The sequence below is a fragment of the Neofelis nebulosa genome, chromosome 4 (assembly GCF_028018385.1).
Source record: "Neofelis nebulosa isolate mNeoNeb1 chromosome 4, mNeoNeb1.pri, whole genome shotgun sequence".
Taxonomy (NCBI): domain Eukaryota; kingdom Metazoa; phylum Chordata; class Mammalia; order Carnivora; family Felidae; genus Neofelis; species Neofelis nebulosa.
In genome coordinates, this window is record NC_080785.1 from 156822547 (window position 1) to 156836850 (window position 14304).

At 53.9% G+C, this 14304-nt stretch overlaps 1 protein-coding gene and 1 non-coding gene across 2 annotated transcripts; both read right to left on the bottom strand.

The window, feature by feature from the left end:
* Nucleotides 1-4711: 4711 nt before the first annotated feature.
* Nucleotides 4712-8164, bottom strand: RPL18A (ribosomal protein L18a). The gene is made up of 5 exons (XM_058727493.1): nucleotides 8032-8164; nucleotides 6553-6732; nucleotides 5792-5921; nucleotides 5095-5204; nucleotides 4712-4869 (listed from the first exon to the last, which is right to left on the bottom strand). The coding sequence occupies exons 1-5, from the start codon at nucleotides 8047-8049 to the stop codon at nucleotides 4777-4779; spliced, it is 531 nt and encodes a 176-aa protein (XP_058583476.1). The 5' UTR covers nucleotides 8050-8164; the 3' UTR covers nucleotides 4712-4776.
* On the bottom strand, nucleotides 5308-5440 carry LOC131511236 (small nucleolar RNA SNORA68). The gene has a single exon (XR_009261431.1). It is a non-coding gene; the product is annotated as a small nucleolar RNA SNORA68 (small nucleolar RNA).
* Nucleotides 8165-14304: the final 6140 nt, after the last annotated feature.

Here is a 14304-nt window from a genome sequence, read left to right on the forward strand (position 1 = left end):
GGAGAAACAAATTGAACTTGCATAATACAAGCCCGGCACAGAGTAAGCACCTCATTCACTCTTTATTCATTTGTTGTTTCCAGCACGGCACCGGCAAGGAGCGACGGTCCTGTGCCAGGCATTAAGTGTATGTAGAATGGAGGTCATGGGGGAGGGGCTGTCCGTGGCCATGAGCCAGAATAAATGGAGGGCCACGACTACTTGGGAGGTAGTATCTGACACGTCCCTGGGGCACAGATGAGCCGACCCAGTTTGGGGAGGCGAAGCCCGTGGCCTGGGGTCGTGCCATCAAAGAACGCAGACGCTGTCGTCTTGGGGCCCTTCGCTGGTGGACCAGAGGGACTTTGGCCACTGGAGGCTCGGACCTCTGTGCTTGAGTCCTGACTTGGTCTCCCCAAACTGGGTTCCCTCCTTGCAAAAGCGGGAGGGATCAAAACCGCGGGGTTGTAGGCGAGGGTACGGAGTCCTCCCCAAGCCTCTGCCGCCCCCTGGTGGTCTCCTCTGGTCGACACACGCCACTCTCGCTTGGTCCAGCATCTCCCCCCTTCATCCCTTCGCGTCCGGCGGCGGGGGGGGAGGGGGGGGGGAGCGGGGGCGGGGCTGCCTTCTCGCTCCCTCGGCGAGCGGTGCGGAGCGGGCCTGCACCCCACCCCACGGGACTCCCATTCTGCGGCTGCCACACGGGCATCTGTTGCCCGCTGTCCTGCACTCCTCAACGCGGGCCAGGAGGGTGGGGAGGACACCGAGTTCCTTTCCTTCCTCCGCGTTCATGTTTTCCAGGCCCGGCCTCGCTGCACCCTCCTGGAAAATCTGGTGGGAAAGAGGAAATCCGGGTGGGGATCCCCGTCCCCAAAAGCCGTGCAAACGGATGCAAATATATGCAAACCTTTGCAGAGCAGGCCAACTAGTCCTCATCGCCAGGGGGGTCCCGGGAGCGGTTACCGGCCCCTGCCGGCCTTTCTCTACTGTGAGGTGGGAGGCTGCAGACTGACGCTCAGGCTGAGGCGCATTCATTGAGGGGCAGAACCATGCCCCGGCTGCTGGGGGCGCAGCAGGATCCAGGCGGACCCCTACCGCTCACCGGCACAGGGCACTGACCCAGCCAGCAGACGACCGACCGCACACTTCAGAAGCTGACGGGTGACAAGAGTGAAGTCAAGTCGGAGACGGAGCTGGCCTGGGGGGCGACTTTATGTGGGGCTTCGGGGAGGGGAGCTCTCTGAGGAGGTGATTGCAGACCTGAAGGCGGGGAACGAGCCAAGCTTGGGGGCGGGGGGGGGGGGGGGGGAGGGCACTTGGAGCAGGGGGAACAGCCAGTGCGAAGGCCCTGAGGTGGAACAAGTGGAATGAGCAGAGTGAGGACAGGGAAAGCCACGAGGGACCTTGAGCCTTGGTGAAGCATGTGGAATTTACTCTGAGGGCGCTGGCGGGGAGGAGGGGAGGGACCATGGGCACTGGAGAGTTTGGAGCCAGAGGGACCTAATGAGATTTGTAGATTCTGAAAAGCCCACCGCCACGTCCAACCAAGGCAGCGGCTGTGTGGCAGGGAGAGATGGGTGGATGGGAACGTGTTCTGGGAACCCTGAGAGGTGTGTAGGACCATCTTCTCGGGGGTTGGGGGGGTACAGGGAGCAGGGTGGTGAGATTTACCTTCCCTGACTGCCCAGTTCCCATCACAAAACAGGGAGGGGGCAAGCAGGACGCAGCCCCGTGAAGGAGGAGGGGCAGGGAGACTCTGAAGGCTTGGCAGCTGCAGTCTGAGCGCACAAGGGGCTGTCGCACGGGTATCTGTTGTCCCCAACCCTGCCTGCTGCCCAGGCACCCCCAGTGCTCCCACAGCTCCCTAGTTATGAGCTACTGTGGCTCCAGCATGACCTTCTGGCTGGCTGTCTTTGAACTTCTACCTTGCGCTCAGTAAAAGCAAACTTTTTTACTAACGGTGAGGCGTGCTCTGTGAGATTCCACGATTCCTACATCCTGAGGACCCCAACTGGGTTCTAGGATTCCACAATTCTCAGTCTCTCTTGGTTTCAGGATCTGGGTCAGGTCTTCTGGGACCCCCACTTGTCCCACTTTTGCCTTGGTGCCCACCCTTGTCCCTGATGGCCCCCGACTCAGGAGTGAGGGGCAGCTCGTGAGGTCTCTCCCCCAGGGCTCCCAGCCCAGGAATGACACTTGGCACCTGGACAAACCCAGGGACAGGACCTGGAAGTCTCAGCACCGGAAGCAGGAGAGGCCCACCAGGGCCTTGCGGGTTCCACATTCTTGTCCACCTGAGTTGGCTGGGTGATCCCAAAAGAACCTTCCCCTCCCTGGACCCCAGCCAGCCAGAGGGTTAAAAGTCCAAGAGGCCAGCCCTATCTCATGGGCCTCACAATGAAGGGCCCATCGCCACCTACTCTGGGCTTTCGCTCTGCGTGGTTCCAGCACCTCACCTACCTCTGGAGACTGAGGGCCCAGTTCAGCGGTCTCCACCTCCTGCCAGCGTCCTGCCAGCTGCTCTGTGCAGGGTCTGTGGGGTGGGGACACAGTAGAGGAGTCTGCAGGCAAGAATGGGTAGATGGCCGGGGCAGGGGGTGGTGAACGAAGACATGGAAGCTAGGGAATTGGGGTGCACTCGTCATCTGTTCAAAGGTCCCTCAATAGTGGGACTGACCCCACCGTTTGGCTGGTTCGGGCAGAGCCCTCCCAGCCAGCCCCCAGGCTGTAACATGGATAGTTTGTCGAGGCCCTGGCCTTCCACTCTCCCAGTGATGCATCCAGTCTCTAGCTCACCTGAACTATCCCCACCCCCACTTCACACAGAACAAAAGCGGAGTGCGTAGTGACTAGCCCCAGGCACAACCATTAGGGCCACCTCAAGACCAAGTCAAGATTGACTCAAGGGCTCCAGATTCCAGTCCAAACAGGACTGGGGCTCCTTCTCCATGTTCTAATCTTGCAGACACAGGGTCAGGTGTCCAAGGCCCTTCCACTTTGTTGCTCAAGTGTGGCTTCTCGATGGCCAAAGAGGGCTGCTGGCGCCCCGGCCATCCTGCCTCTATTCCAGCCAGATGGGGACATCCCGGAAATGGCAGACATCACCACTGCTAGTAACACATGATTACTCCTAGATGAGAAGGCTGGGAAATGGATTTTTTTCTTTGTGGGGGGGCATCTAGATACAGAGATCCAAATACTGAGGAAGGAGGAGGGGTTTCTGCCCCAAGTCCCAAAAGATTAATGAAATCAACAAGGCAAAAAGTTCAAAAACTCTAGCCTGGCTCCCAAAACATACCCTAAGAAACATGAAGTGCCCTAGAAAAGTATTTGTACCATCTACGGGGAAAAACATGTATTTGTCACATCTTTCGCCTACATACATAAAGACCTTTACAAAACAGTAACTTAAAAAATGACCCGCAGCCCCGTAATGAGCCGAGACCACACAAGTATTTTTACTTAAAGAAAAGTGCCCACCTCCTCAGAAAAAAGCAAATTCAAATCCTAAGAAGTGATTTTTCTTTAGCCATCAAAGCGCAAAGGCCTGGAGATGGGAAAGAACCACTCGAGAACAGCAGGCAGGGCAGCCGCGAAGGTCTCGGAAGCCTGGCACCCCATCCTCAGGGGTCTTTCCTGTGACAATGGCTGGCTGTGCACAAACCCTGGCTTGGGTGCCGCTCCAAGCATAGGCGGAGTTTGAAATGACCTGCTTTTCCAGAAACCACTCAGACTGATCCTGCCAACTAGCCCCCTCCCCCCAAGTGGGAGAGGGGAGGCTGTACCCTTGCCTGGGACACCCCAGCGCAGACTGCTCCCCACACCCCACTCCACACGGACTTGCCCTGCCTTCTTCTCATTCCCAGGCTCCCCGCAATAGAAGGCGATCCTGACTGACCTTTGCCCCCAGTGCCCGTAGTTGCGACTTTCCCCAGTACTGTCAACCGAGTAAATTAAATCTGCTCCGTGCCCTCATCTTCTGAGAACATCGAGGCTCAAAGGGCCGGGGCTGCTCAAGGTTACACACCAAGGACAGATGCCTCCCAAGATCCTTGCTCCTTCCTAGCTGTGTTGGCCTCCTGACGGGCTCAGCCAGGGTGGGATTAGCCTCGTGCCTAGAATTCCCCAGGCTATAAGCGGTTGCCTGGAGACAGATACCCAGTGAGTCCTTTACCTCCTCGGGCAGGATTAGGGTCTCCTTTGAGGGGCCCCCAAGCCAGTGAAGGACAAACTACCACAGCTCACAGCCCTCTCAGGTGCCCCCTCACGTCTGCTCTGAGGATCCCGGAACCAGAGACTAGGGTTCTAAGCCTGGAAGGGAAAACTCGTGTAGGTGGAATGAACCAACCCTAACATCCCGATTCCTTCCAGGCATCGAAGTGCCACAGCTTACCACAGCCGTGGGGAGAGTTGAGGCCTGTGCCTCACAAGGCAGGTGGAACAGATTTAGGGGCCAAACCTTTTGGCCTGCAACACGCTACAAAGCTCGCAGCAGAGGGCCAGTCGATGGGGCTGAAAAATGGGCCCTCTGGCTCTAGGACCCGGCCCATGACAGCCCCTTGCTGGATGAAGCCCCAGGGGGTGTGGCCTTCTCATTTCTAGAGCTCCCCTTCTGGAGAAATCAAGTGTCTGGGTCCCATTTCAAGAGAGAAAGACCCCTCCCAGAGCAGAGAACTCACAGCTTGGCTGCGCCCTTTTGAGCTCTGCAGGGTGTACAAAGAATACAAGCGTGTCTGAGCACCCGGGTTTTCCCAAGGAGTTTATTTGGGCGGACCTGGGGCCAGGGAGGCTCTGCATCTAAAAGAAGGTGTTGGGCCTCTTGGTGGTGAAGCGTGGCTTGTGCTGGCGACGCAGGACCCGGTGGGGCAGCGGGAACTTGATCTTGGAGTCCTGTGGTAAGGAGAGATGGGTGAGGGGGACGAAGCCTCTTAACCTTTCTTCCAGGGGCCACTGAGGTGTGGCCACCCCCCACCGGGCTCCTGCGTCAAACCCGGTGCCTCCCTGCAGCTCCCAGGGCTGGGGGACAGGGGAGCAGCTAGGCCAGCTCCGTGTTCCAGGGGAGACCCCCCCCCCAGCCCAGCCCAGCCCACCCAGCAGGGCCCCCAGGGCACTCACGTGGAACTGCTTGACTGCCGGGCGGCGGCACTTGCTGGCTGCGATCTCCTCCACCTTCATGATCTGGATCGAGTGGGCCCGGGCACGGTGCCGGGCACCCATGTCTCGGTCTGCAGGAGGGTGAAGGTGAACGTGTGCCGGGGGTGCACGCACTCCTTAAACCCCCCCGTCAAGTACTGACCCGGAAGGACCCCAACAGGCGTGGGCTACCAGGGCTGTAGAACCTCTCAATTCACTTTGAGGAGCACGGCCACAGCCCCCCAAAGGCGACGAGATCAACTTGCTGTTAGCACCTCTGTTTAAACCGCTATTACGAGAAACAGCAGTTCTTGGGTTGAGGCGCTTCGGTTTTGGCCCCAGCAGGCAACCTGCCCTGGGAGCACTAGGGGCCACTGGCCCCACATCCCGACAGGGCCCCGGCTGGATTCTGGGTGGGAATTATCGCCACACGAGTGATCAACTCCAAAGGTCCCCCTGCTGCCAGGCTCCAGAAAAAGATGCACCCGGAACATCCTTTCCACTCCTGTCCCCTTAGCAAACACAAACACTGCCTCTGCATCCCAACCACCGTGCCTGGGACCACCCAGTCCCCGTCCTGCCTCAGTGTGAAGGAGTGGGCGGACACAGGCGGATGAGCTGCAGACGCCTGCGAGGTGAGTCTAAAGGAGAAACCGCGTTGTGGCCACCGGAAGCTTACAGCACTGGGTGACGGCGCCCGCGGTCGTCAGGTCCCGGTACTCCCGGTACATGTTGTGGGTGCCGCTGCGGGAGTCGTAGCGCAGCCAGATGCCGAAGTTCTTCACCCGCAAGGGGGATTTCTCGAACACCTGCCAAAGAAACCGGCTGAGGCAAGCGTAGTGAGCGGGCTCGAGCCTAACTTCTACCACCCTGGCTGATCATCTGCCCCTGCTGCTCCAAGGGCAGCCCAGCCCCAGGCCTCTCCTGCGCCTATTTCCCAGTCTTTGAATATTTAAGTACACGAGGAAAACCTGCTGTCCTAGGACAAATTCCCACCGTTTAACAGCCGGGGGTACACGGCAGTCCAGGCCTGGATGTTCCCCCCATGTGGACCACCAGCTCCAGGCTCCTCCCCAACGCCACTCACCCAGGTCTATCTAGACCAAAAACCAGCTGCCACCCTGTGCGGCCATATGACGCAGAGTCCAGTGCCCAACACAGCAAACGTGCCTAAGTGACGGCACCTTCGTAGATGAGGTCCAGCAAAGGTGCGGGCCTCAGCCAAGGTGTCCCGGCATGCCAGCCACACCCTTCTGGGCCTTGGGCTCTTTCGTTAGGAAAAGGGCACCGAGGGATCCGTCCCATCCTGACCTAGGGCCTAAACAGCACATACGAACAGCCCAGGGGTTATGAAGTCTGGGAACTCCGTGCAGTGAGCAAGGCCCCCACAGGAACGTGTAAACCCGCTCCAGACCTCACCCTGTCTCAGACGCCCCGTACCTGCCCACAGTAGACAATTTCCCCTGAAGATTTCTTCATCTTCTTCAGCTGAGACACAAAATACCAGAAGCGGGACTTGGCGACAACATGATTAGGTGCAAAGATTCGCATGCGATACAGCGGAGGAGTGCGGCACTTGGGGGTGGGCAGACAGCGCCCCACCACCTTGTACTCTCGCAGCTGAAAGAGAAACAGGGGCGAGATGACGCCTGACCCAGAGCTCTGAGGCAACCGTGAAGATTGACCCTGCTCCCTTTCCCAATATGGAGCAGGAGAGCGAGAAGACTGTCCCCTCCCAGGGCATCCGTGTGGAATCCTGATGAAGGAGCCACGCCACTGTCCCAGCCTTTCCACAACAGGGGTTGAGGGCAGGGAGGATTCACTAAGGTGCCTGCGTACCCTTTGCCTCGGCTCCAGAAAGCTGGGCAGGGCTATCAATCTCACTGCCCTTCCTCCTTCCGTTTACGTTCCTGGGAAAAGCTGAAGCCTAGGCCTGCAGCCTCCTAACTCCGTTGCATCTTTGCGGCTGACTACGTCTTCCCAAAGTTCTCTTCCACTCGGGGGCCCAAAGACAGTCACCAGCCTGGGATCCCACAGCACGCTCCAGGCAGAACCAGGAAAAGAAAAAAAAAAAATCCAGCGCCCTCCCCAGCCCTGGACTCTCAGCACTGCTGCCACGGGAGCTGCAGCTACCTCAGTTTTCCCAGCAGCAGTCCAAGGGGTTTGGACTTCCCAGTGGAAACTCCCTGTTTACACGGATGCACAGACAAGTATGTCGACCAAGGCCAAACTCTGCGATATAGTACAAAGGAACGTATCTCTAACGGACTTGCTGTTTTACTTATATGATAGCCCCAAGTATCGCCAACTCGGCTCATACTCCCACCTCTCAATCTGACTCATCAGCCCCGCGGACCACCCGTTCAGGAAGGGACCGATGCGGCCGGCCTGAGGCTGGAGAGGTGTACATGACCCCCTTGGTCCCGGGGACTTGCTCTTCCATCTCTGCGCCACAGCGCCCTCTGATTTCACCTAGCACTTGTCACAGATAAGGCTCGCACTCCCGGTGTCAGCTCGGGTTTATAGTTTTCTTCTACTTCTCACAGCCACGCCAAGAGGAGTAGTATTATTGCACCCTCCCACTGGGTCCTCTTCGCCAATGGGAAAACTGAGGCTCGGAGGCTCAACAAGGTCCCGTCGGTCGAGCGTCCAAGTCGCGCCACTTGTCCCTTCCCCCGGAAAGGAGGCCCGGCCTCTTCGGGCCCCGTGATTCCCAAGCGGGCCGGGAGCATGGCATTAGCCTCCCCACGCGGCGCCCGCGATGGCCGCCATGTTGGCTGCACCTGAAGGCAGTGGCGCGCGTGGCGAGGGACGAAGCCGGGCGCACGCTCCCTCTACCCGGCCCACGCCACCTGCCGGGGCCCCGGATTCGTTCCGCACCGCACTCCCCGGCCCCCTGCCCCACCGCGCTTGCCTTACCGTGCCCGAGGCCTTCATGGCGCACCCTCCGCTCTCGCCGCCACCCAAGAAAGGAAGTGGCCGCCCTCGCGCAGCCGCTCACCAGGACTTCGTTGACGGAAGTCCCGCCTCCCGCGAGCCGCACGCCCATTGGTTTGTCGGCCCGGCGCTCAACCAGATCTGCTTTTTCATTGCCTCCGGATCGACCAACCTCACACAGCCCCGCCTTCGTTTGCAGCTAGACTGCAACTCACAGGAGGTAGGTCTCGTAGCCCCTCCCCTTCCACCTTGACCAGTAAGGGAGCCTGGGAGCGCCAGGCACGCTGGGAGTTGTAGGCAGCCTAGGGGTGTCTGGGTGGCAGTCCGAGCGTTCCACTTACCGTGATGCTCTTGTGTGGAATGTGTTTGTTTGTTTGTTTGTTTGTTTGTTTGTTTGTTTGTTTGTTTGTTTGTTTGTTTGTTTGTTTGTTTGTTTGTTTGTTTGTTTCTTTCTTTCTTTCTTTCTTTCTTCGTTTGTTTTTAGAATTTATGTCTTTACTGCTTTATATTGCATGAAGTGACTTTTCTAGTGTAACATTTTAATTCTTTTAATTGTTTTTTTTACTATATAATATTTTTTATTATTTTTTAAGATTTTATTTTTTAAGTGATCTCTATACTCAAGGTGGGGCTCTAACTCGCAAGCAGGCACAGTGAACGTACTCTATATATTTTTGTTTTGTTTTTATTTTCCTTTTAACTTTTTTTTATTATTTTTTTAACGTTTTATTTATTTTTGAGACAGAGAGAGACAGAGCATGAACGGGGGAGGGGCAGAGAGAGAGGGAGACACAGAATCGGAAGCAGGCTCCAGGCTCTGAGCCATCAGCCCAGAGCCCGATGCGGGGCTCGAACTCACGGATGGCGAGATCGTGACCTGAGCTGAAGTCGGACGCCCAACCGACTGAGTCACCCAAGCGCCCCTAACTTTTTTTTTTTTTAAGTTTACGTGTTTATTTAGAGAGAGAGCACGAGCTAGCGGGGGTGGAGGGTGGGCAGAGAGAGAGAGGGAGAGAGAGAATCCCAAGCAGACTCCACACCAGCAGTGCAGAGTCTGAGGTGGGGCTCAAACTCACTAACCACGCATGACCTGAGCTGAAACCAGGAGTCAGACACTTAACCAACTGAGACACCCAGGCGCCCCAAGCCTACTGTATATGTGTGTGTGTGTGTATGTATATATGTGTATATATATTTATTTATATATTTATATAGATTTATTTTTGAGACAGAGAGAGCATGAGTAGGGGAGGGGGGCAGAGAAAGAGGGGGAAGCAGAATCCAAATCTGAAAGCAGGTTCCAAGCTCTGAGCTGTCAGCACAGAGCCCGACGCGGGGCTCAAACCCACAAACCGTGAGATCATGACCTGAGCCGAAGCTGGACGCTTAACGGACTGAGCTACCCAGGCACCCTCAAGCCTACTGTATTTTTTAAGTTATTTCCTTCGTGGATGCTCTAGGGCTTCACACATCCATCGTTGTTTTATGTGCTTGTTTTTTTTGTTTTTTAGTTGATTTATTTATTTTGAGTGAGAGTAGGGGAGGGGTGGAGAGAGAGGGAGAGAGCAAGAGAACCCCAAGCAGGCCCCACACTGTCAGCACAGAGCCTGACATGGGGCTCAGACTCATGAACCTCAAGATCTTGACCCGAATTGAAACCAAGAGTAGGATGCTTAACCAACTGAGCCACCCAGGCGCCCCTAACACATACATCTGAATTTACAATCTATTTACGATTTATGCTGCCTTCATTTTAATGAGATGCCATTACTCCTATAGTAGCTCCTATAGAACTCATTTCCTCTTCCCCCTTTTGTCCCAAATTATTGTTATTATTGTGCTATTACTGCTATACATATTACATCTCTTATGTGTTACAAACCTAACAACGCATGGCTATAATTGTTACTTACAATCGTATGTCTGTTAAAGAATCATGAGAAGTTAAAGGAGGACAAGTATGTATTTATAAAGTTTGTTATATTAATTTTCTCCATTTGCATTTCTGGTTCCCTCCACTTGTGTTTGTGGATTAGCATTACTACCTGGTGTCATTTCCTCATTCCTATACGACTTTACTCACCTCTGTTTGTATTATCGTCAAATATATTACATGTCTACATGCTATAGACCTAATGATGGAATTAATATAATTTTTATACAATTGCTTTTTTTTAAGTTTCACTTATGTATTTTGAGAGAGAATCTAAGTGGGAGAGGGGCGGAGAGAGAGAGAGGGAAAGAGAGAATCTGAAGCAGGCTCCATACTGCCGTGACGGAGCCCGATTCAGGGCACGAACTCCTCAACCGGGAGATCATGACTTAAGCCAAATTTGGTATTTTTTTTTTTTCAACATTTTTTATTTTTTTTTATTATTTTTGGGACAGAGAGAGACAGAGCATGAACGGGGGAGGGGCAGAGAGAGAGAGGGAGACACAGAATCGGAAACAGGCTCCAGGCTCCGAGCCACCAGCTCAGAGCCCGACGCGAGGCTCGAACTCACGGACCGCGAGATCGTGACCTGGCTGAAGTCGGACGCTTAACCGACTGCGCCACCCAGGCGCCCCTAAATTTGGTATTTTAACCGACTGAGCCACCCAGGCGCCCCTACAATTGCTTTCCAAATCAGTTAAGAGATCAAAAAAGTGCATTTGTGCTGTTTTTTATAATTACAGCATTGTCTTTGTGGTCTTTCATTTTTCACGTGTGTTAGAATTGACATCCAGGGTCTTTCTGCACTTAAAGAAGTCGTGAGCAGGAAATGGGTTAGGCAGTGCCTTTTTCATGGATCCGCAGGTGTTGAAAATTCGGAAAATTGGCGGGAAAGGAGCATGAAGGGTGGAGTGTGGTCAAGGGACCAGGCCTGCCTCCTCCTGGCTCTGGCCCTTTTCTCTGGAAGAGACGACCCCATCCAAACGGCACTGCCTAGACTGTCCACCAGGTGGCAGCAGACCTTTTGCTTTGTCTCCACCGGGCTGAGTCCAAGAGCCTGGACGTTGGTGTGGGTGGGGCAGGAACAGGTTCAAATCCCACTAATAGTTCCTTGGAACATCATCTCTCTGGGCCTCAGTTCCCCCATCCGTAAGATGAGGCTAATAATAGTCCCCGGCTCCTGGGGTTATGAGCTTTAAATGGCGTAGAATGTTTGGACTGGGGAGGCAGAAGCCCCAGCCCTGGAGCTGTGCGCCTTGGGCACGGGTGAACTCCGTGCGCTGGGCCTCAGTTTTCCCAGGCTGGGGGCAGGAAATGGGAAGGTAGAAAGGAGTCCTGGAAAATGAGTGCTGGGAGAGCAAGAGAGGGGCCAGAGGAGGGGGGAGCAGGGAGGACAGGTGAGAAGGGAGGGGGGAGTATGAATGGGAAGGAAAGGCCCCAGGCTCAGCAGAGCTTTGGAGCCAGGTAGGTCAGGGTGACCGCTTCAGCTGGAGCAGAAGGAGGAACGCGTTGGGCGGGGGAGGGGGGCGAGGGGGGGCAGGGGGTGTGTCCTAACGTTTGTTAAGCTTCCCTGCCCCCCTTTTGGCTCTATTGTGGAATGCTGCCCTGGCCCCTCCTCTGAGCCCCTGCTCCTCCCTCCTGCCCTTCCACCCCCCCTCCATCTTGTGGCTCCTGTTCCTGGCAGCCCCCGCCCAGGGAAGCCCAGCTGGGTCAACTGGTCCTGGCTAGGCATCCCTTCCTCTCTGTTACCACCATTCAATTAGGCCTGGCTGACTTCCTGGTTGGCAGGGCCACCCCTGGGCTGCCCCCTCCCTGACTGTCCTTCTTCCTCCTTGAGACCTTGAAGGCTTTAATCCTGGCTCCTGGGCCACACTCTGGCCACACCCCAGTTTGGATCATCACCCTTCCTCAGCTGTCCTGGCAGTCACCACCTCAGCTGCTCCCATCCAGTTCACCCCCTTCTCCATCTGGGCCACCAGCACCTCCATCTTTCCAGTGCTCCATGCAGTGGCCCAAGATTCTGCTCCTGTCACTTTATCCTGCAAATGACCCAAGCCACTCACTCCCATGGAACCCAGATGCCACAAGGTTCAGGCCCCGGCCTCCTGCGCCTTGTCTCCTGCCCCTCATTGTTCCTGCTCCCAACCCTCCTAAGGCTCTTTCTTCGAATTCATGAATGGATGGATGGATGGATGGATGAAGGAAGGAAGGAATGGATGAATGAATGAATGGATGAATGAAGGAAGGAAGGAATGGATGAATGGATGAATGAAGGAAGGAAGGAATGGATGGATGAATGAAGGAATGAATGGATGGATGAGGGAAGGAAGGAAGGAAGGAATGGATGGATGAATGAATGGATGAAGGAAGGAAGGAAGGAATGGATGAATGGGTGGATGAATGAAGGAATGAATGAATGGATGAGGGAAGGAAGGAAGGAAGGAATGGATGGATGAATGAAGGAATGAATGAATGGATGAGGGAAGGAAGGAATGGATGGATGAATGAATGGATGAAGGAAGGAAGGAAGGAATGGATGAATAGGTGGATGAATGAAGGAATGAATGAATGGATGAGGGAAGGAAGGAAGGAAGGAATGGATGGATGAATGAAGGAATGAATGAATGGATGAGGGAAGGAAGGAAGGAAGGAATGGATGGATGAATGAAGGAATGAATGAATGGATGAGGGAAGGAAGGAATGGATGGATGAATGGATGAGGGAAGGAAGGAAGGAATGGATGAATGGGTGGATGAATGAAGGAATGAATGAATGGATGAGGGAAGGAAGGAAGGAAGGAATGGATGGATGAGGGAAGGAAGGAAGGAAGGAATGGATGGATGAATGAAGGAATGAATGAATGGATGAGGGAAGGAAGGAATGGATGGATGAATGAATGGATGAGGGAAGGAAGGGAGGAATGGATGAATGAATGGATGGATGAATGAATTCCAGTACCTATTGTGGGCCAGGCACTGGGGACACAGCAGTGATCAAGACAACCAACTCCAGCCCTTTGAGAGCTGATATACCAATGGGAGAAATGGACAAGCACAAGATAAATAAGAAAAATAGGCACCACAACACAGTGCGATGTGTGCTGGGGAGAAAAATAAACAGGAAGGGGGTCTCTGTAGGCTCCGTGCAAGTATCGCCGCCCCCCCCCCATCCCCAGCCAGAGGCTAGATCCCATTTCTGTTTTCTCAGCCTCATTGGAGGATGATCCTAGGGTCTTGTGAGCGGGGGGGGGGGGGGGGGGGGGGGGGGGAGGTAAGCAAACAAAGCCAGATTGCACTGCTGAGCGCTGGATGTGTTTGCTCTTCTCATGATCAATATGATTGCGTTGGTTCACGGTCAACCTCTGAACAGCAGCTCTCGTTACTATTTCCTCTCCCATCCCAAGTGCTTAAATGTTTCCTTTCTTTTTTTTTAAGGATATGCATTTTTTTTAAACTTTATTTTTTATTGTTCAAAATTTACATCCAAATTAGTTAGCATCTAGTGCAACAATGATTTCAGCAGTAGATTCCTTAGTGCCCCTGACCCATTTAGCCCATCCCCCCTCCCACATCCCCTCCAGTAACCCTCAGTTTGTTCTCCATATTTATGAGTCTCGTCTGTTTTGTCTCCCTCCGTGTTTTTATATTCTTTTTGTTTCCCTTCCCTTATGTTCATCTGTTTTGTCTCTTAAAGTCCTCATATGAGTGAAGTCATAGGATTTTTGTCTTTCTCTGACTGGCTAATTTCACTCAGCATAATACCCTCCAGTTCCATCCACGTCATTGCAAATGGCAAGATTTCATTCTTCTTGATTGCCAAGTAATACTCCATTGTATATATATACCACATCTTCTTTATCCATTCATCCATTGATAGACATTTGGGTTCTTTCCATACTTTGGCTATTGTCGATAGTGCTGCTATAAACATGGGGGTGCATGTGCCCCTTTGAAACAGCACACCTGTATCCCTTGGATAAATGCCTAGTAGTGCAATTGCTGGGTCGTAGGGTAGTTCTATTTTTAGTTTTTTGAGGAACCTCCATACTGTTTTCCAGAGTGGCTGCACCAGCTTGCATTCCCACCAACAATGCAAAAGAGATCCTCTTTCTCCGCAAGGGATATGCATTTTTTTAATTAAAATTTTTTTTAATGTTTTTATTTTTGAGAGGGAGGGAGAGAGAGAGAGAGAGAGAGAGAGCAAGCAGGGGAGGGGCAGAGAGAGAGGGAGACACTGAATCCAAAGCAGGCTCCAGGCTCTGACCTGTCAGCACAGAGCCCGACACAGGATTCAAACTCACAAACTATGAGATCATGACCGGA